Source organism: Microcebus murinus, chromosome 4, assembly GCF_040939455.1.
Source record: "Microcebus murinus isolate Inina chromosome 4, M.murinus_Inina_mat1.0, whole genome shotgun sequence".
Classification (NCBI taxonomy): Eukaryota; Metazoa; Chordata; class Mammalia; order Primates; family Cheirogaleidae; genus Microcebus; species Microcebus murinus.
The window spans coordinates 37,359,456-37,381,243 of NC_134107.1; the positions used below are offsets into that span (position 1 = coordinate 37,359,456).

Genomic DNA, 21,788 nt, shown 5'->3' on the forward strand with positions numbered 1-21,788 from the left:
CTGAGGAAGCCACGCCGCGCAGGCCCAGACAAAGCCCTCTCGCGGCGTCCACGCGTCGCCACGGCAACGCGGAGTCTGGGCAGGCCCGTATTGGCCAAGCTCGGTGCGCGCGGGGTCTGCTGGGAGAGCGCGTCCCCGCCGCGGCTCCGCCAGTTTGAACTTGGCGGGCCCGATGTGGGCGGCGGGGCGGTGGAGGGCTACTTCTCCCTCTCCCTACACCTGGTTCTCCGCCGACTGCAGACCCAGGTCTCGGCCCTCTTCGCGCTCCTTCTCCGTCCTCATGACAGGCGCCCGGGGGGAAGGGCAGGAGGTGGTATGCTCGCCGCCGCCGCTCAGCTGCAGCAATTCCACCATGTCATTGTTGTCTCCCCTCGGCCACCAGAGCTTCCCTTTTGACAAGGACTATGGGGGCGAGGAGGATGGGGAAGACGTGGACGAAGATGCCTGTGACTCAGAGGTCAAGGTGGCAAGCCTGAGAAGAATGGAGTTACAGGGGTGCGCCAGGTAAACCGAGGCCGCCGGGCCGATACAACCCTTTTCAACATTTCTTAGGCCCTTCTAAGCACCTTCTTCTGCGGGCCAAACACTATCCTGTCTTGCATCTCAAAGACTGCGCAGGCACCTGCATCCCAAGGCGCCTTTTTTGCACATGAAGAGTCTGGGCAAATTCTTACAAATGACAGCAGTTTTTCTATGACTCTTAATCCTTTTCTTGAGATGTGATGGTTGCTACAATCTCACTTCCCAGGAAAACTCACGTAGTCCCCAATACACAAAACTTTGCTACTATTTCAGAAGCTTGATGAATCCTTAAAAGCCAGATTGTCGACTCCAGAACCCTTGTCCAAAACGTTAACACTAAAATGTGGTTTACTGCACCTTAGTAGTATCTGTAGCTATTTTGAAAAAAATCTACAGATTGTTAGTGAAGTCGTTTGTAGTAAGCACATCACTTTATGTCATAAAGAGCTGAAGCACAGAGGTTAGCAACCTTAACCTCAGCATGCAAAGACAATATTGGGTATGATCAGAGAACGAACTTAGAGTGGAATAGATGTCATTAAAACCATCTTAATATATTTATTTCTATATTCACTTAGCAAACGTTTATTTTGTGCCACATATTAGTCTCAGTACTGGGGACCAATAACAAGATAGATATGGTCTCTGCTCTCATGGAATGAAAGCCTAGATCAATCTACTTCTTTTACAGATAACAAAACCATGGCTCAGAAAAGTCTGACTCTAAGGCATGTACCTAGTTATTAGCAGACCTGGGCCTAGCACAGAGATGTGTGCATCAGGTTCTACATGCCTAGTATTGAGTATATAGAAATATGAGCAAAAGGCCTATCCCTGCATGAATACCTCTTGAGATAGGCCTAGTAATGCAGGTCCATTCTGGGATAGACTTATACATTTTCTTCAGAAAGCATTTACAAGTTTCTGATTGCCAAGCTGTATAAGGGATAGTGCTAAGAATACAAGCCAGAGACCCCATATTTTATGTGTAAGTAGCAAAACAGCCCCCTTCAGTATAAGGCACTCTTTCCCATAGTGAGTGAATGGAATATGGAACTATATAAAGTGACCCATATACCTGGTTACGAGAGTGAGTCTATTAAGTATGAGAAGTAAAAGTAAGTACATTAGTGAGAATGAAGATCAGAAAGAGTAAACCAACCAAGCCACTTGTCCACACTGGTTGTAGCAACAAAAACGGGCCTTCTCTCATCAACCTGATAGTAGAATTTAATGGTAGAGTTACGGTTTTAGTAGTCCATTTTCATCTGGGCCTTTGTTGGGATTCTTCAGGATTGAGTTGGTCTGAAAGGTATTTAAAATAAATTTCAAGGCTTTGAGAAATACCTTCTAAGCATAATCAACAGGACTAAGCAGTGTGGATGTAGGTTAGTAGCCTGAGGAATAAATAAATGGCCATCAAAGCTACAGCTCAGCTACTGAGACCTTGCATTAGCTTCCAAGATCCAAAGCCCTAACCAAATGGAGCCTGCCAGGGGAGGAGCCAGACATCTGTATCTCACTTATCCAAAGCCTGAATGAGCTGGTGACACCTAAGGCTGCCTTCATTACCACATTTCAGTCCCTATGAATCAAAGGAATAGCTAGGATATGAGTTTGGAAAGAGAATGTAGGAGTTAGCAGGCCTTGTGTGTGGCAAGTATCAGCTTATGAGGTACTCAATAAATGTGTGCTGTATGAATGCTTATTTCCCACTTCCTAGAGAACAGATAGAGTGATTATATTCAAACTTCAAAAAACTTAGCACTTCCTGTCAGAAAAAATAAATTTTTAGAAAATTTCCTCATTCCTCTTCCCTATTTTTGACCTTTAGTTGGTGTCCTGGACAGCTTAGAGGTCATAGGAGGAGGAGAGCAGGCAGCCTGAGTAATATAGCCCAGCCATTGTTCTGGGCTGCGAGTAATCCTCTGTGGAGCTAGAGCTGCATGGGATTTTCTCCATCCTTCACCTGCCTCAGATGGAGACTGTGGTAGGAGTAACCAGACTGGAGAGTTGTATATACCCTAAAGATTGGCAAAAGGGAATCAACCTAAATGCTAAAGAAGAGAAGAGCTATATTTTTTTAGTGGCTTTTTGTTTCTGAAAAATTTCAAATTTACAGAAAGAAAAGTTGAAAAGAGAACATGAAGAACAACTGTTCCCCCTTCACCCATAGTCCCTAATTGTTAACACATTTACTTCATCATTCTCTCTGTGTATATACATTTGTTCCTAAACTATTTAATGGAGGGAAAGGGAAATGTCTGCTCCAGGATCTGATTAGGATTATGTGTTGTAATTAGTAATTAGTTGTCCAGATAAGATTTTTAGGAATAAAAAATTGTTGGCTTGGCATTGAGGCAAATGGATTGAGTGTGGGTTATCCCAATGGGCTTTTAATAATGTGCGTTTAGAAGATGAAGGAATTCAGAGGCAGTTTGATGGATAAACTAATTCAGATATTGTAATTCCTTTTCATGATCTTTCATAGGTATACATAATTTATATATATTTGTAAGAATCACTATATTGTATGTACATTGTTAAATTTTGCTTTCACTGTACAGTTAAGTGCTTTTGACTGGTAAGGAAAAGAGCTTTGTGTACAAGTGTCATAGTAGCCTCTATTTTGTAGCAGTGAGGTTGAATCAGAAGATATCCAAGAAGAACAGAAGCAGGTGCGCCTACCAGAAAGCAGTCTGACACCATGGGAGGTGTGGTTTGTTGGCAAAGAAAAAGAAGAACGTGACCGGCTGCAACAGAAAGCTCTAGAGGTAAAACTACACAGTGTTCTTTTTATTTAATCCATGAGCTCACAAAGTAGAGCTGCTGTTGTAAATTAAAATGTTAGTGTTATTATCCCTGAAAACAGTTTTTTTTGCATTTGTTTGTGTTGGTTTGCTATATCAAATTTAGTAACTCTTATTAATAGAAATAATATATGTTCATTCTAAGAGCATGCAGAAAATACAGCTAAGTTTATTAAGAAAATTAAAATTTCTAATTTCACCATCAGAAGATAACCAATGTTAATATTATGGCATGTAGCTTTCCAGATTTTCTTCTATCTAAATTATTTAAAAATTAAAATGTACAAATGTATATATACAATGGAGCTGTAGCATATGTACATATAATTAAGGCAAATTCAACTGTATACACATACACAGTAAAATTTTTAATTTTTTAACAAAAATTAAAGTAGAGCAGGAGTCTACCATCTTATATCACTCAAAGAGAATGTTCCCTGGAGTAGGTGGTGACAATGGGAATCTGCTGCTCTTTTAGGTCAGTTTCTCTGTGCCTCCCTTTCTTACGTATGGACATTTCCATGTGTGCGATTCTCTTTTTGAACTTTTGCTGTACAAACTCAAAAGACAAATAGTTTTAGATGTATTTTCAAATGAATCCCTCATTCTTTGAACTCTTCCTATTTGCTATTCAGAACTTAGCAACCAAATAAATTTAGATAATTTGGTATCCTTCAAACTCACTATCTGAATTCTTTTTTTTTTTTTTAATTTCAGACTATTGTAGAGGTACAAACATTTTGATTACATATAATGCCTTGGCCTCTCCCAAGCCAGGGCTACAAGCTTACCTGTCCCCCACATAGCTTGCTCTGCATCCATTAGTTGTGAGTTTACCTACCCCCGCCACCTGCCTCCCACCTGACCGGCACCCAGTGAATATTACTGCCATGTTAGCACCTTAGTGTTGCTTAGTACCAATTTCATGGCAAGTGCATGTGGTGCTGGTTTTTCCATTCTTGTGATATCTCACTTTGCAGTATGGGCTCAACCTCTATCCAGGATAACATCAACCTCTATCCAGGATAACATCAACCTCTATCCAGGATAACATCAACCTCTATCCAGGATAACATCAGAGGTGCTAGTTCACCATTGTTTTTTTGAGTAGTATTCCATGGTATACATATACAACATTTTATTAACCCACTCATGTGTTGATGGATACTTGGGTTGTTTCCACGTGTTTGCAGTTGTGAATTGTGCTGCTATAAACATTCGAGTGCAGATATCTTTATTATAAAATGTCTTTTTTTCCTTTGGGTAGATGCCTAGTAGTGGGATTGCTGGATCAAATGGTATTTCTGTTTTTAGCTCTTTGAGATATCTCCAAATTACTTTCCACAGGGGCTGTACTAATTTGCAGTCCCACCAGCAGTGTAAGAATGTTCCAGTCTCTCCACATCCACACCAGCATTTGTTGTTTTGGGACTTTTTGATAAAGGCCATTCTTACTGGAGTTAGGTAATATCTCATCGTGGTTTTGATTTGCATTTCCCTGATGATTAAGAGATGTTGAGCACTTTTTCATATGTTTGCTGGCCTTTATTCTGTCTTCTTTTGAAAAGTTTTAGTTCCTGTCCTTTGCCCATTTATTGATGGGGTTGTTTGATTTTTTTCTTGTTAATTTTCTTAAGTTCTATATAGATTCTTGTTATCAGCCCTTAATGGGATGAGTAGCATGCAAATATTTTCTCCCATTCTGTAGGTTGCATATTTGCTTTAATGATAGTTTCCTTGGCTGTGCAGAAGCTTTTTAATCAGGTCCCATTTATTTATTTTTATTGCTGCTATGATTGCTTTGGGTGTCTTCTTCATAAATTCTTTGCCTAAGCTGATGTCTGTAAGAGTTTTCCCGACATTTTGTTCCAGAATTCTTAAGATTTCATGCCTTAGCTTTAAGTCTGTTATCCATGGTGAGTTGATTTTTGTGAGAGGTGAGAGGTGGGATCCCGTTTCAGTTTTCTGCATGCAGTTATCCAGTTTTCCCAGCACCATTTATTGAATAGAGATTCTTTTCCCCAATGTATATTTTTGTCTGCTTTGTCAAACAGTAGATGGCAATCTGAGGATTTTTTATATTTGGGTTTTCAGTCTTATTCCAAAGGTCTATGTCTCTCTTCTTGTCCCAGTACAATGCTGTTTTGGTTACTATAGTTTTTTTTGTTTGTTTGTTTGTTTTTGAGGCAGATTCTCACTCTGTTGCCCAGGCTAGAGTGCTGTGGCATCAGCCTAGCTCACAGCAACCTCAAACTCCTGGGCTCAAGCAATCCTTTTGCTTCAGCCTCCCAAGTAGCTGGGACTACAGGCATGCGCCACCATGCCTGGCTAATTTTTTTTTCTATATATTTTAGTTGGCCTATTAATTTCTTTCTATTTTTAGTAGAGACAGGGTCTCGCTCTTGCCCAGACTGGTTTCGGACTCCTGACCTTGAGCAATCCTCTCGCCTCAGCCTCCCAGAGAGCTATGATTACAGGCATGAGCCACCGCGCCTGGCCTTTAGTTACTATAGTTTTATAGTAAAGCTTGAAGTCTGGTAGACTGATGCCTCCCAATTTGTTCTTTCTGCTTAAGATTGCTTTGGCTATCCGAGGTCTTCTCTGGTTCCATACGAAACATAGAATTATTTTTTCTAGATCTGTAAGGAAGGCTGATGGTATTTTGATAGGGGTTGCATTAACTCTGTAGGTCACTTTAGGGTGGTATGGACATTTTTAACAATATTGATTCTTCCAATCCATGAGCATGGTAGGGTTTTCCATCTGTTTCCATCTTCTACAGTTTCTTTTATCATCATTTCCTATCAAAGATGCAACACCTTTCACGATAGGATCAAAGAAAATTAAATATTTAGGAATATATTTTAACGAAGGAGGTGAATTATTCTTATCCAAACCAGAAATCAAATAGATTTGAATAGTGAGGGATTCTTCTTGTTTCTAATTAAATAGCATGAAACTCTTTTGTAACCTGCTTTTTTCCTGCCTGTTACATTATTAATATATTTCTTTGTCATTAAATATTTTTATAGTCAGGGTACATTGGCTCATGCTTGTAATCCCAGCACTTTGGGAGCTGAGGCTAGAGGATTGCTTGAGATCGGGAATTTGACACCAGCCTGGGCAACATAGCGAGACCCTATCTCTACAAAAAATAAAAATCTTAGCTGGGTGTGGTGATGCACATCTATAATCCCAGCCACTCGGGAGGCTGAGGTAGGAAAACCACTTGATGCCCGGGAGTTCAGGGTTACAGTGAGCTGTCATCACACCATTGCACTCCAGACTTGGCGACAATGAGACCCTGTTTCTCATAACTTCTTTTAAAAATGCTTGTCTAATATTATTAAAGTATATTTAAGATCTATTAAATATATGTTAAAATGTAGTTAACTGGCTCACTATTGTTTGCTGTTTCAGTTTATTCTAGTCTTCATAATTGTGTTGCTATAAAAATCCTGAAAACTAAAGTTTTGCCCTTCATGATCTGTCTTAGAATAAATTTTCCATATCAGTTTTGAAACTAGTTATTTCTCTGATGTTTTTCTAACCAGGTATGCAGTCACATGTTCAGAAGGCTTGGCATGATTCAAATGATTGTGCAAATCAGTACATTTTGCTGTTTCCTTATTGCATGATACTTTGTACTCTAGAATACAGATTTATTCCTAGAAAATGCACTGCGAGGCTGACATTCTTATTTCTTGTTAGCAGAGCACGTGGCTTAAGAAAGACCTTATGGTTTGGTAGTCTGGCAGGCTTAATAAAAGCCCTAGTTCCAGCCTTTTTACTTGCTGGGCCATCTTAGGCAAGTTATTTAAAATTTTATATTTCCAATTTTCTCATTTGCACAAGAAGGATAAAATAATACCTATGTCACATTTGTGTAAGGATTAAATGAAACAAAGTATAAAGTTAGCTGTCTTTGTTTTTATTGGTATTATTTATGTCATTCCCATTCATAGCCTTGTTAAAGCTCTTTCATTTATTTTCAGAACTAGTATGTATTTTCGAGACCTCAGACCTCAACCTCAAGTTTTAACTTTACTAATTCCATTATTTAGTACAGTAGATTTTTAAAATATTCATTTATAAGTGAGAAATCTGTTTTTTACGTTACTCGTAAACACCAACTACTCAACTTACTATAAGCTGATTTTGAGCTGTTATGGTATTCATGTTCTTTTCTTGCCTTTCCTTTTGTTTTATTTTCTAAGTCATGCTTTCCTAATTTTTCTGTCCTCATTTACTGTATTCTCTAATTTGTTTACAAACCATATCATTAAAAGTACAAATTTTTAACCATAAGGAATAGTTCATCTCAGATCCCTATTAAAGCTAAAAAAGCATGAAGGCCAGAGAAGTAACTTTGCCAAGATTTCAGTCAGTGGCAGAACTGGAACTGGAACCTAGTTCTTTTGATTTCTAATTCAAGTGCTTTTCCCACAATATCAAGATGTATTTTAGAAATATATTTTTATATCAGATATATACAAATGTATCAGACTTAGTATTTAATTTTTAATTTACTCTGACTTTTTAATTTTCTTCCTTTAAAATTTAAAGGAAAAGTTATAGGCTAGTTGGATCATTAAAAAGATCATCCCCACTCATAAATTTGATTTCAGCAATAGACATTTAGATTTGTCTCAGACATCTTTGTGGGACTGAATTGAAAAATTATTCTAACCCATTAAAATTACCCACTTACAAAATTTTAAACATTTATAACTATTATTGAAATGATAAATATGGTAAACATTGAACGTTAATATTATGAAAAACTAGCATATTGGTGTTGTAAGTCTTTTAAATTTTATTTATCTTTTTATTATTTGAAATAATTCATTAGCCAACTGCCTTAAATTCTATATGATCCAATTCTAATTTTTAACATTTGCTTTAACATTTTAATATAATCTATTCTAAATTATAAAAGTTATCTAGTTTGTGAATAGTCCTAGTGCCTTTTGTTTTTTTCACCATTCTACCTTTGGGGATTTCATTCATTGGCCTTTAATGAACTACTAATAGGGCAGGACGTAGAGTTGGTGAAACTCAAAATTGTTAGTTTTTCTGATTGTTACCTTCAGTGATAAAATATTCTTTGAAAGTAGTCAAAACCTATTGAAATAGAAATGTGTGTTTAGGATCCTCTTTGGATTTTGATTTTCCATAATCAAGTGTTTATGGGAAAATTGGTATAATCCTATTGAAATTCAATGATGAAATTCAGAAGACCACATAGGGGCCTTTTCGAGAGAATACTCCAGCTGTGTCCAGGAAGAGGATTGCCTTGGTGGTAAACAGCTGAGTCATTCAGGGTAGGAAATTCTAAGAAGAGCCAGCCTTGGAAGGGAGAGTTCTATCTCAGAATATGATGTATATTCTGGGTTGGCAAATTACTTGAATAGACATCCTGAGATAAGAGCACTATTTTGGTCAGTGATAGCATTTTCTAGATAATTTTTGACCCTTCTTTCATCAACATTAACTAAAATTTGCCAACCATAATTTGTCCAAATTTGTCCTTACTGTTCCTTATCTGGTGCTCATTTCTAACTACTGTGGTCCACACTATTTCTTCCTGGTCTTCTCTTCCCTTTCCTTCTCTGAACATATGCAATAATGTACAATGTAACACTTAATTCCTTGGTGTAATAGGGGATCAGGTTAGATCAGAGATTTCTGGGATTTCATATTTATATCTCAGTTCTTGCTAGCTCTGTGGTAGGTATACCCTAAAAGTGTATTGAATCAGTAATCAAGGAATAACAGCTGCAGAGGTAGTGAAGAATCTTTGAAGCCAAAATGGATATTTGCTTTTGGGGGTATAGTGTTTAAAAGTTGGAAGACTTTCTGAGAGTGAGGGCAGCTATTTTTTATGCAGCAGAAATTTAGGATGAGAGGTTGTGGAAGACAGATAGCCGGCGACCAGTCATTCTAAAGTGCAAAATACATGTTCTTGTTGTCAAGTTTTATTTTCATTTAAAACACTTGAATTTTGGTCTGAGAGCTGGAAAATGGTCTTTCCCACATACACCCATGCCTAGGTAGGTAGATCTTTGGGAAAGAGGGATGGGGAGGAGGAGTGAGGACCAATGGAAGAAGATAGGTATCTGATTATTAGTATCTAAAGAGAGAAAAAAAAATAACCAGCAATTGTGGTTGTAGAGTCCTAGCAAAGTCTGGTTTGAACAGCATTCTCAAATAATGCATTAATTTAACTGATGAATGACAGAGTGGTAGCGTTCAGCTTGTAGTTTTATTTGGCCATACCTTCCACATTCTTTCTCCTGAGGAAATGCCCAAACGTGTAGATTCGAGTGACAGCAAGGCTGTTAAATAATCTGGGATATGAATGTGGTTTTGTTTTATACTCCAGCAGCTATAAAATCAGTAAAAAACTCTGGATTCTTTTTTTCCCTAAGGAAAATTGAACGGCTTCTTTACATTTCTTCTTTGGTGTAACTCTGAATTAAATTTTTAATTTAGGGATTATTTAATTCCTATCCTTTATCTTCATTAAGAATCTGGAAGCTTTTTATAACTGTAAAAAAAGTTGCAATTCTCTTGAGCTTCTGCCAATAGCTTACAGTGATGCCAAAATTTATGTGTGGGAAAGTTGATTTCAATGAGGGTAATTTAGCTGCAGTTTAGTCTAAGAAACTAGTGTTTTGCTGCCAAGCAATTACTTGTACATTTCTAAAAAATGACTTATGCTTCTTACCAATGCTTTCTTTCATCATAGACTAGTTACTTAAGTAAGTTATTGTCACTAGTGGTATATGACCTCTACAGGAAACTATATTCTTGTTTAATTTGGTTAACCTCAGCCTTTTTTGAAATATGTGATTTGGGTACTTCCATTAAATGTTGCCTTTTGTTTAAATAAAATCCATAGGAATTAAATCAACAACTAGAAAAGAGAAAAGAAATGGAAGAACGTGAAAAAAGAAAGATAATTGCTGAAGAAAAGCATAAGGAATGGGTTCAGAAAAAGAATGAGCAGGTAAGGAGAGGAAAAAGAAATGCACAAACATATTGACATCTCGTTTGCAAAGTCTTCCCATTACCCCTCATTACCTAGGTCTTTAAAAATATTTCTCTTAGATTCTTTCTCCTCCGACTTTTTTTTTTTTCCTCCCTACTCTTGTGGACATTTCTCTGTCTTCTGCCCTTTGCTCCCTCTACTTTTCTTTTCCCTCATGTGGCTTCCACTGAGACCTGCCTGCAGGCAGTTGCCAAGTCTGTATTTCTAGACCTGACCTTCTGAAGCCTAGTGGTGGGCACCTCCAAGTCTGCAAATCTAAAACAACCCATTTTTTGCCATTTCTCCTTCATAGAGCCATTCTCTTAACTCCTTATTTCTGTTTTTATTAATAGTTCTGCTATCTTCTCAGTAACCTAGGCATTATCAGAATTCTTCTGATGTTCTTGATCATTCCCTCCTTTTCTTTACAATGACTCTTCCCCTGTTTGTGATCTCTTCCCAAGTGGTCTAATTACGTCTTTCAGCTTATTTACTGTTTACTTCCCCATACTGGAATGTAAGCTCCATAAGGGAAAAATATTTGCTGAATAGATGAATGCATCCTCTATGTTTCTGCCAGACTAATTTCGCTGAAGAAATCTAAATGTCATTCCCCAATTTAAAAAATATTTTTCGTGGTTCCCCACTGTTTTCTGAATAAGGTTTTAACAGCTCAACCTGGCTAGTTAAAGACCTTCTACTCTGGAAGCCAGACTTCCATTTCAGGCGTGTCTCCCACCTATAGTTTCCTTTATGCCATGCTATTGCTTCTTACTGGGTTTCTTTTGGGAGCACACATGGGGTAATCATGGCCCATCTTCTTGGAGTATTAGTTTTCCTGAAAAATTTTGAGAGGAAAAATGTTACGTTTTTATATTAAAACAAGCACAGATATGTAATGGGCGTAAAACATAAATTTTGTATTTTTTATTTTTAAGATAAAAATGAGTTTTCATAGAAATCTTGAGCTTTGGGCTATGCTTCCAGCCCCTAGGAATATGTGTTCATGGGAAATTTTGAGAATACTTTCTTTCTTACTGTTTCTTAGTTCCTTATTTTTGTATATGATATTTCATATTAACATGGAATCCCATCACATCCTCCACCCTACCTTTCATCATTCAACTCAAATCATTTCCTGCATGAAGGATTCGCTGATCACATGCTAGAGATCCTTGTTCAATTTATATCACTTTTATGACACTTTATCATATGCTGCCTTTATTAAATATATATATTATGTGTATTACACATACATATTATGTGTATTATGTATAAAATATACATATTATGTGTATCTATTATGTTGCATTATATATGAAGTTTCATTTCCATTATAATTTTAAGATCCGTAAGAACAGGAAATATTTTTTATATTACTTTTTTTTTTTTTTTTTTTTTTTTTTGAGACAGAGTCTCGCTTTCTTGCCTAGGCTAGAGTGAGTGCCGTGGCGTCAGCCTAGCTCACAGCAACCTCAAACTCCTGGGCTCGAGTGATCCTTCTGCCTCAGCCTCCCAGGTAGCTGGGACTACAGGCATGCGCCACCATGCCCGGCCAATTTTTTATATATATATCAGTTGGCCAATTAATTTCTTTCTATTTATAGTAGAGACGGGGTCTCGCTCTTGCTCAGGCTGGTTTTGAACTCCTGACCTTGAGCAATCCGCCCGCCTCGGCCTCCCAAGAGCTAGGATTACAGGCGTGAGCCACAGCGCCCGGCCTTTTATATTACTTTTTATTCATTACAAGATCTAGTGTAAGGCTTTGTATATAGTAAGTATTCATTAATTAAGTGAATTAATGAATGTTTTTCCTTTAAATTTTAATATATTCTTGTATTGAATCACATATTAGAAATTTTTAAAATACTTATTTTTTTATCAATTTGTCTTCTGTTGTGTTTTTACATATTTAGATAGTACTGCTTTTATTGTAATCTAATTTTATAAATTTAAACACATGTTTAAATTGTAGGACAGAGTTGTAAATATTTAATTCTAATTTTTTGTCTTTATTGTTGAAACTAATGCCCAGTAGTGTTAATAAGAGTACCAAGTAAATAATTTCAGTAAATTGAAGATGACTTAGCCTTCTTTATCCAGGTATTATAAGAAGGAAATTGGTTAAGGGTGTGTGTATGTTTTAACCATAAATGTATTTGTTCCTTACTTTAGAAGTCAGTTATTTTGATTATTTTTAAGTTTGCTTCATCTCATAATATAATAAGAAAGAACTCTTTGTGAATAAATGCCAAAATCAAAATAAGTCTATGTAACCATTATAAAACTTTGATTAATACTCTTTTGAAATTTAGAACTATAAAACAAAATCGTCTTACATGTACAGAATAATTTGCTCTCTCCTCTAAAAACCTGTCTTATCTTCTAACTCCATTAAGCTAATTTTTCCATGCCAGTCAAACATAGTTGTTGTTTGTCTAACAATGTAAGAGACTGCTGAGAGATGATATATTCACTGTTTTAATTAGTGGTGGTAGACCTAATCCAATTATTTGAGAAAAAAAATTCTTTCTTTTGTAGAGAAGTGCCCTGATGTAAATCACCAATTATGGAAGGCAGGATTCCATAAGGTTGAGAATAGTTCAAAAACAAACCCTGAGAAGTTAAATTTACCTGTTCTGCAGAACATTTGTGCATGCTAAGGAATAATTGATTACTCTGATTTTTTTTTCCTTTAAAAACTATCAGATTTCTTATTTCAGCCTTAGTTACATTTACCTCTGTTTGTGAAGACTGCTCTCCTGGTTCTTCTCTTCTTGTCTGGCATCTAGCTTTTTTTCTCCTCTGTTTACATTTCATGGTGTGTGGTCCTCCCCTGCCTCCAGCTTCATTCACATTTTAGCCATATCTATGGCTGCTATTTTCTCTAAGTCGTTTTCACTGTGTTCTATCAAAAAAATCAGACAAAAAGAATTTATGTATCCATTAGCAAAGCTAGTTTCTTGTAATATGACTGTAAATTGTAGACGCCTTTAAAATAAATGGCTTATCTCCACTGATACTCTTATATTTGTGTTGCCATACTGATTTATTTTCTAGATTTGTTTTTACAGTGTCTTATTACATATTTTATAAAAGGGCCTTATTTACAGTGTTTTAAAAATTATTTTTAAATACAATTATTTAATTCTTGGAATACAACTGATTTTTTGTGTAAAAAATTAATTCAGATCAACAAGGTGTATGATTGATAACATGTTTACTTAGCATTTACTATGTGCCAGGCACTATTGGATGAACCAAAATAGAAATTCAAAAACTTTAAGTAGCCATTTGATTTGTTAGTTTCCTTTAGTTGTAAGAAACTAAGGTTTTCTCAGGGCACCATCTTAAAATAAAGGAAGACTTATTGTTGTGCTCTGTGTGGTGTGGAAGTAGCATGCCAAAAAATCTGAGGCCACATAGTGGCTGACTTCTCCCTCAGCAGTAGCAACTATTCTGAGCCACTGCTCCCTTCTCCTTTTGCTAGCTGAAGGCATTCTGTTTTCTCATCTTTAGTTTAAATCCTATAGAGAGTCTGTCTGATTTTTTAAAATTAATTTCAGTGAGCTATAATTTGCATATAATAAAATACATCTATTTTTAAGTTTGATGACTTTGGCAAACTTAGGTACTCATGTAGCTGACCAGCACCACAGTCAAGATATGGAACATTTTCTTCACTCCAGGAAGTTTTCTTGTGCCCCTTTTCATTCACCCCCACTCCCTGCCCACAAACATCCCCAGCTCCAAGAAAACCACTAATCTACTTTCTGTACCTGTAGATTAGAGTTGCCTTTTCTAGAATTTTATAAAAATGAAATGATAGAATATATACTCTTTGGTGTTCATCTTCTTTTATTTTTAAATTTATCCTGATATTTCGTGCATTATTGATTTCCTTTTATTGCTAAGTGGTGTTCTGTGGAATACCACAAATTGTTTGTTTATTCACTAGTTGATGGACAATTAGGTTGTTTTCAGTTTGGGAGTATTATGAATAAAACTATGACCACTCATTTACAAGTCTTTTTGTGGACATTTGTTTTCATTTCTCTTGAGTAAATGCCTAGGTAGGAGCTAAATTGCTAGCTATGTATAATATAGCTATAATATGTGTTTAACTTTATAAGAAATTGCCAAACTTTTTCTTGTACCATTTGACATTCCTATGGCTATCGTTCAAAGTTCCAATTGCTTCACATCTTTGCCAAACTTGATATTGTCAGTTTTGTTTTTGTTTTTGTTTTTTTCATTTTAAGGCCTTCTAGTGAGTAGGGAGTAGTATGCCATTGTTGGTATAACTTTTATTTCCCAGAGATCTAATGATGTTTAGCATCTTTTCATAAGCTTGTTGTACTAGTCTTCTAGACTGCCATAACAAAATACCAGACTGGGTGGTTTAAACAACTGAAATTTATTTTCTCACAGTTCTGGAGACTGGAAATCAAGATGAAGGTGTCTGTTTGGCTTCTCCTGAGGCCTCTCTCCTTGGCTTGCAGATGGCTGTTTTTTGGTATTATCACAGGACTTTTACTCTGTGCATACACATCCCTGGTGTCTCTTCCTCTTATAACTACATTAGTCCTATTAGATTGTGATTCCCCCCCCATGATGACCTCATTTAAATTCCATTACCTTTTTAAAGATCTTATTTCCAAATATAGTCACATTGGGGGTTAGGGCTTCAACATAGGAATTTGTTGGGGGAGGGAAACAATTCAGTCCATAACACTTAATTAACCACATATCCATCTCTTATGTTGTTGGCTGGTTTGGCTTTGTTTATGATGGTTTAGGTTTTTTGCCCATTTTTTTGGAGGGGTTGTATGACTTATTATTATTAAGATATAAGAATTCCTTATATATTTAGGCTGCAAGTCCCTTGTCAGATATATATATTACAAATATTTCCTTCCATGTAATTTTTCTTAATGGTACTTTTTAAAGAAGTTTTAAATTTTGATGAAGTTCCATATTTCATCTTTTAAAATAGTCTGTGTATTTTGGGTCCTGTTTAAAAAACATTTTCCTACCCCCAAGGGTGTAAAACTATTCTCTGTAGTTTTCTTCTAGAAGTTTTATAACTTTAGCTTTGCCTGTGTGTTTATTTTGAGTTAATTTTAAAATACTATATGCATTGAGAGTCAAGGTTCGCTTGTTGGCATATGGGACTTACAGTTGTCCCAACACTGATTTTATTTTTTTGAGATGAGGTCTCGATATGTTGTCCAGGCTGGCCTCGAACTTCTGAGTTCAAGCTATCCTTTCACCTCAGCCTCCTGAACAGCTGGGATTGTAGGCATCCCACTGCGCCCGGCTCCCAACACTGTCGAAAAGATGATACTTTCCCTATTAGATTACCTTCGCATCTTTGTTTAAAATCAATTAACCATACATGTGTGGGTCTGTTTCTGGACTCTGTTCTGTTCTATTGATTCCTATCCTATGCCAGTACCACATTAACTTGTTACTATAGTTTTATAGTTCTTGAATTTATAATTCTTGAAATCAGATAGTGTAAATCCTCTAACTTTTTTTATTCTTTTTCAAACTTATTTTAGTTACTCCGTATCTTTTCATATATAATTTAGAATCAGCTTATCAATTTCCCTAATAATGCCTGCTCTAACATTGCTTGGTATTGTTGGGATTGTGTTAAATGTAAATACATAGATCATTTTGGAGAAAATTGCTATCATAATATCAAATTTAAATCTATAAACATAGTTTTTGTTTTAATTTATGTTTTGTTTAATTTCTCTCAGTGATGTTTTTTAGTTTTCAAAATATAGCAGTATTATACATCTTATGTTAAGTGTATTTCTAAGTATTTCATGTTTTTGGTGATAAGGGAAGTTATCTTACCTTGTTTCTGATATTATTTTGTAATTTCCATGCCTGGTTTTGATATCAGAATAATGCTGGGCTCTTAAAATGAACTTGGATGTGTTCCCATTTTCTCTATTTTGTAAAATAATTTATGTAGGATTTGATACTTTTAAAATATGCCACAGTATTATTTCTTTCTCTCTCTTTTTTTTTTAAATATTCACTAACTGGCCCTTTACAGAAATAAATTATTGATCCCTGACATAGACTATAACTCAGTGTTTTTTCCTTCTTACTCAAAAGATAATCTGCCAACACAGCTAAATGCTAAATAACCCATGACATTGCTATCAAAGGTTTAGAAACTAATCTGAAAGGCATAAAAAGTGTATGCAATACAAATGCCATATATATCACCCTTCTTGAGGCAAAAAATATTAGCCAAGAAAATAAATTCTTTCCTTGAAAGTATCTTGTAGAATACTTTAAGATAGCATTCAATTAACACCCAACTAACAAACATGGGGTACATACAATATATGTCCAGTGCTATGCAGGAAAGGCAGGTCTTAAAAATCAAAGCCCAAGTAATTATCCAAGCTGCTATCCAAGTTGCTGTTATTTCCTTCTTGCTGGGCAGCCAATAGCTATGAAAAATTCTTTCATGCTAAGAACTCAATAGCCATTGGAACAATACTGGATTTTATCTACTTCATACTGTCAGAAAATGTACAAATTTAAAAAGGATCTTGGAGCATATCTTGCTCAATCTCTGTGATTCATGACTCTCCTCCATGACTTCAGAAACAAGGCATCATCTAGTTCTTACAGTAGTTTCAATTATAGCAGCTAACAGTCATTGAATGCTAACTATGCTTGTTACTACTATTCTACATACTTTATATGTATGTACTGTCAGTTAATTCTTAGAATCACAAAATGAGGTAGATACTATTACTGTCCCATTTTACAAAGAGGAAACTAAGGCACATAAAGGGTAAGTGATTTGCCTAAGGTCATAGAGATGGTGAGTGGCAGGTCACTACAGATCACACATCAAAATGAGAGAAAGATAAAAACAATTCAATTCCAATAAATTCTACATTTTAAATGAAATGTCAAAACTCCTTAAAACGTCATTTCCCAAAACGAATTCGAGAAGAAATAGTGTCTGAATAGCCTTCCACTGTAAAAACAATTCAAACTTAAAAATTTTCCCAGCTTAAAAAAACTTTTCCCAAACTTAAAAAAACTCCAGCCTGTTATAGCTTCACTGGTAGATTCTATCACATATTTAAGGATATTTCATCCATAAACAATAAATATGTAAACAAATAAGTATGGCCACATTCCCATAAAACTTCATTTACAAATACAGGGTGGCTGATGGTCCACATTATACCTTCAGGCCTTAGTTTGCCACTCTGTAGTTTATATAAGAATTATATAGCTAGAGATTTGCCTGAATGTGCTCTTATATATAGTAATGAATGGGCTTTATTCATTTGTCCTGTCACTCACTGATGGTGAAGATTTATACAAGGGTTCATATTGGCAAACAGTCCAGGAAATACATATGTATGTGGCTCCTATTTTAGCATAAGGTTAAATATTCATTGAAAAATATTAAGATTCAGGAAAGTCTAACAGATAGATTATCATTTTTAACCACTAATATAGTCAACAAATCTTTAGTGAGCACCTGGTCTTTACTCAGCACTATCCCAGGCTCTGAGTATATGTTGGTGAGCAAGGTCTTTGTCACTGCCCTCATGAAACTTACAGCCCAACAGGTAGACTGACATTGAACAGTTGATTGTAGATATGTTATATATTTTCATAAACCACATTATGAAAACCACTATGATATTACCTATTTTAAGAAATAACTGAAGTTTACAAAATTACTGTATATAACAGTCCTTCCTTAGGTAAGGGTAACTATAGATGTTCCAATTAATATTCCCTTACTTTTTCTAAGAAAAGAAAAGAAAGAAAACAAAAAATTAATAAAGAAATGGAGGAAAAAGCAGCAAAGGAACTGGAGAAAGAACATTTGCAAGAGAAAGCAAAAGAAAAATATCAAGAATGGTTAAAGAAAAAAAATGCTGAAGAATGTGAGAAGAAGAAGAAAGAAAAGGTATTTATCTTAAAATGACCATTTAGAATACATGGCTTTGGTATTCATATGTGCCAACTATATTTTTAAAAGTATCTAATAGAAAATTCACACTGTCTTATCATTAAATAAATTAAGCTATCTCTATTCTATTATGCTGTGTTTAAGCTTCAAAAATGAATGTGTATTTGTGGTTTTTTCAGGTTGAAAAATATTAATCAGCCTGTTGATACTTCAGTCAGATTCAAAACTTGTTATTCCTTTTAAATATTTTTTGATATACTTTTATGCAAAGTCTTATTACCATATTATAAATTACTGTTCTTTTAAGACAGCAAATCACTTTTTTCTTTGTGGGTTTGATGTGTCTTATTATTCTTCAAAGGTAGACACCTTACTATCACATCTCTAATCATGTTCAGTTTTGTAGTCATATTACAAAAATATGATTCAGCAAATGGCCAGTAAGCTATTGGGATGGGAAGCTACTGGGAAAAACATTCAGTAGAATTTGAATGGAATGTTTAGTTACAGAATATCCCTGGAAATTCTTTGGTCATGTCATTTTAAGGAAAAAGAAAAACAACGGCAAGCTGAATTACAGGAGAAAAAGGAAATAGCAGAAAAAAAGTTTAAGGAATGGTTGGAAAATGCAAAAAATAAACCTCGTCCAGCTGCAAAGAGCTATGGTTATGCCAATGGAAAACTTACAGGTTGGTTTTTATGTTATGCGGCTTAGATAAATATGGTTTGCAAAAGCAAATATTATACATTTTGTTTCCTTTTGACAGAAATAGCAATTGGTAAAAATCATTTATCTTTTAAATTACTATTTTCTGGAAGATTATATTATAACATACTCTGTACCTATGGAGACAGTACAAATTTATTGTCGTTCTCCATAAATCAGATATATGTATTTCTTAAAAGCAGTAGTTGCAGAACGGCAAACTTATGCTTTAAAGTAATGATTTCTAACATTAAGGAATAAGTAAAGTTCTCTTACATTTCTTGGATGATAAAGCCTTAATCAGGATATATTTAAGGGGTTATTTTGCCTCCCCTCCTTCCAACCCTCTCTAAGGCAGAGCTTCCCATGTCTTTAGCATATTACTTCTGTGAGTAGAATACTAGACGGCACATCAACCAGACGAAAAAACCACTTGGCCTTTAGGCTTGGTCTGATTATAAATGGCAATGCATGTTTTTCTTTGTGCTTCATGTTGGAAGGTCATACCTTGCTGACAGCCGCCTTCACTTGTTTAAGTGATTTATTATTAAAAATACTCCTATTCTGTTTTGTTCACACAATAGAACATATTCCAGACTTTGTTTTGACCATCTTGGTGAAGTGTGTGTTGACATATCTATGCAAAGTGGGTTGCCACTGTCTGAAAGACACATTCCTGCTGTCGGGATTAGTCCTCCCTCATATGTCACAGAGGTCATCGTTCCAGCTACTGAGCGTGTGGCCCGCTTTTTTTGTTTGTTTCTTGTTTGAAGAAAAGGAATAATAAGCAGTGGTTTTAACCTAATGATTGGGTGGTGAAGTTAAAACTGTAGGTGGGAATACGCATGTTGACTAGAAGTTAATTGCTAACATAATAGGTTGTTTTATTAATTTTTTCATTTTTTAATGAGTTTAAGTCTAACAAGCAGCATATTTGTGTGTAAATGCTGTTTTTCTCTTAAGTCTCTATTCTTCATGCTTATATCATTTTTATAATTAATGAAATAAAGGAATTTCTGTACCTCTAGTAACAGAAGGATTTGGAGATGATTTGCAAAAGGTTCTTACTTCACATGGTTATTAGACGTCAGGCATCAGAGCTCTTTAAACACTTCAAATGCATCAGTAGAACAATGCTCCATAATGAGCAATCAAAATTACAGTAATATTGTGAAATCTTATTAATTTGAGTGACAGTGATTGAGAATTTTTGTGATTTTAACAAGAATCTTGATTAGCTACATATGAAAAATTTTTTTTCTGTAAACTTTAGTGTCTGAAAAGGGGAAGCCAGGACACAATCAGTAGTTTCTTAGACTGGGTTAAGAAAATGAAGATTTTGTTCAATTTAAGAGTTCTAAAATTAATCTCTTAGTAAAATTTTTCTAAGAGTTTATATAGGTTTTAACATTAACATTATTTGAATTCTTAGAATTATCATTTATGCTTTAATTTTTACTGTAATATTTACAGTGTTTAGAAAGTGTTTTTTCTTTGAAAATATTCAAGAGTTCAAGTTTTAAGTGAGTCAAATTGGTTTGTCAGTGATATTTTTCCATTTGACATTTTATCATTTTTCTAAGAATTTAAAAATTAAGTGGTTTCTTTGATCTCAAGAAGTTTTTTTTCATATTTTGTTCTGATTTTTCAATAATTTTAGGTTTTTACAGTGGAAATTCCTATCCAGAACCAGCCTTTTATAATCCAATTCCGTGGAAACCAGTTCATATGCCCCCTCCCAAAGAAGCTAAGGAACTATCAGGAAAAAAGAGTAAAAGACCTGTGATAAGTCAGCCACACAAATCATCATCTCTGGTAATTCATAAAGCCAGAAGCAATCTCTGCCTTGGAACTCTGTGTAAAATACAAAGATAGCATATGTGGGAAATAGCATGTTTTTATTTGGAGCTATTTAATTTTAAAATCAGAAATTATTTTTTATCGTTCAATCAGTGACTCAGTATTCAATGTGATTATTGACAGGTACTAATTTTTGCATTTGTTTATGGAGTCCTTAGAGTTAACTGAGGAAGATATTTCTACTTTTTGGTTTTTTTTAACCTTTCAAAGTTAATCTTGGCATATTGTTTTGCAGAATAAGTGACTGAATTTGTAACAATTGTGTTTGTATTTAGCTTGTATTAAAACTATAATAAAACCAACAATTTTTCCTGTGTTCTTTCATACTCTGTTATTAGTTTATCTTTATTAACTTAAAAAGATTAATTTGTTCAAATAAGCATTTCTAAACTGCATGCCTGAGATACTGTGTTTCCCCGAAAATAAGACCTACCCATAAAATAAGCCCTAGCAGGATTTCTAAGCATTTGCACAATATAAGCCCTAACCCAAAAATAAGACCTAGTGATGGGCATGGCTACGCAGTGTATCTATACAACCCAAGCATTTCGTCGTGGAGCGGTAAAGATGAGCAGCCCTTCTCATCTGCCCAATGAGAGCTCTATTGCTTGACATGAGAGATTGGGGCTAATGGTTCTAAAGGAAATAGAGTCGCAAGAAATTCAGGATGGAATTCGGGGTTTGGAGAGTTATGATGATGTTCCAGAAGAAGATGACTTAACTGTATTTGAATAAATGTAAATTGTTATACCGTACTTAAAAAACATAATACATCCCCTGAAAATTAGCCCTAGGGGGTCTTCTTGAGGAAAAATAAATATAAGACCCTCTCTTATTTTCGGGGAAACACGGTAACTCCTAGAAGAATCTTAAATGGGTTAG

The 21,788-nt window shown here is 35.2% G+C and overlaps 1 protein-coding gene across 3 annotated transcripts; it reads left to right on the forward strand.

Annotated features, from left to right (window-relative positions):
• Nucleotides 1–73: 73 nt before the first annotated feature.
• Nucleotides 74–20,934, forward strand: CCDC34 (coiled-coil domain containing 34). Of its 3 annotated transcripts, none has more exons than XM_012744647.3 (6): nucleotides 74–504; nucleotides 3,158–3,296; nucleotides 10,237–10,344; nucleotides 18,179–18,337; nucleotides 18,888–19,029; nucleotides 20,707–20,934. In XM_012744647.3, exons 1-6 carry the CDS (start codon nucleotides 173–175, stop codon nucleotides 20,919–20,921), a joined length of 1,095 nt encoding a protein of 364 aa, XP_012600101.3. In that variant the 5' UTR covers nucleotides 74–172; the 3' UTR covers nucleotides 20,922–20,934. The 3 variants fall into 3 exon arrangements, with proteins under 3 accessions (XP_012600101.3, XP_075858195.1, XP_075858196.1); XM_076002080.1 differs by having other exon boundaries at nucleotides 3,161–3,296; XM_076002081.1 differs by lacking the exons at nucleotides 18,888–19,029; nucleotides 20,707–20,934 and having other exon boundaries at nucleotides 18,184–18,338.
• The last annotated feature ends 854 nt before the right edge of the window (nucleotides 20,935–21,788 follow it).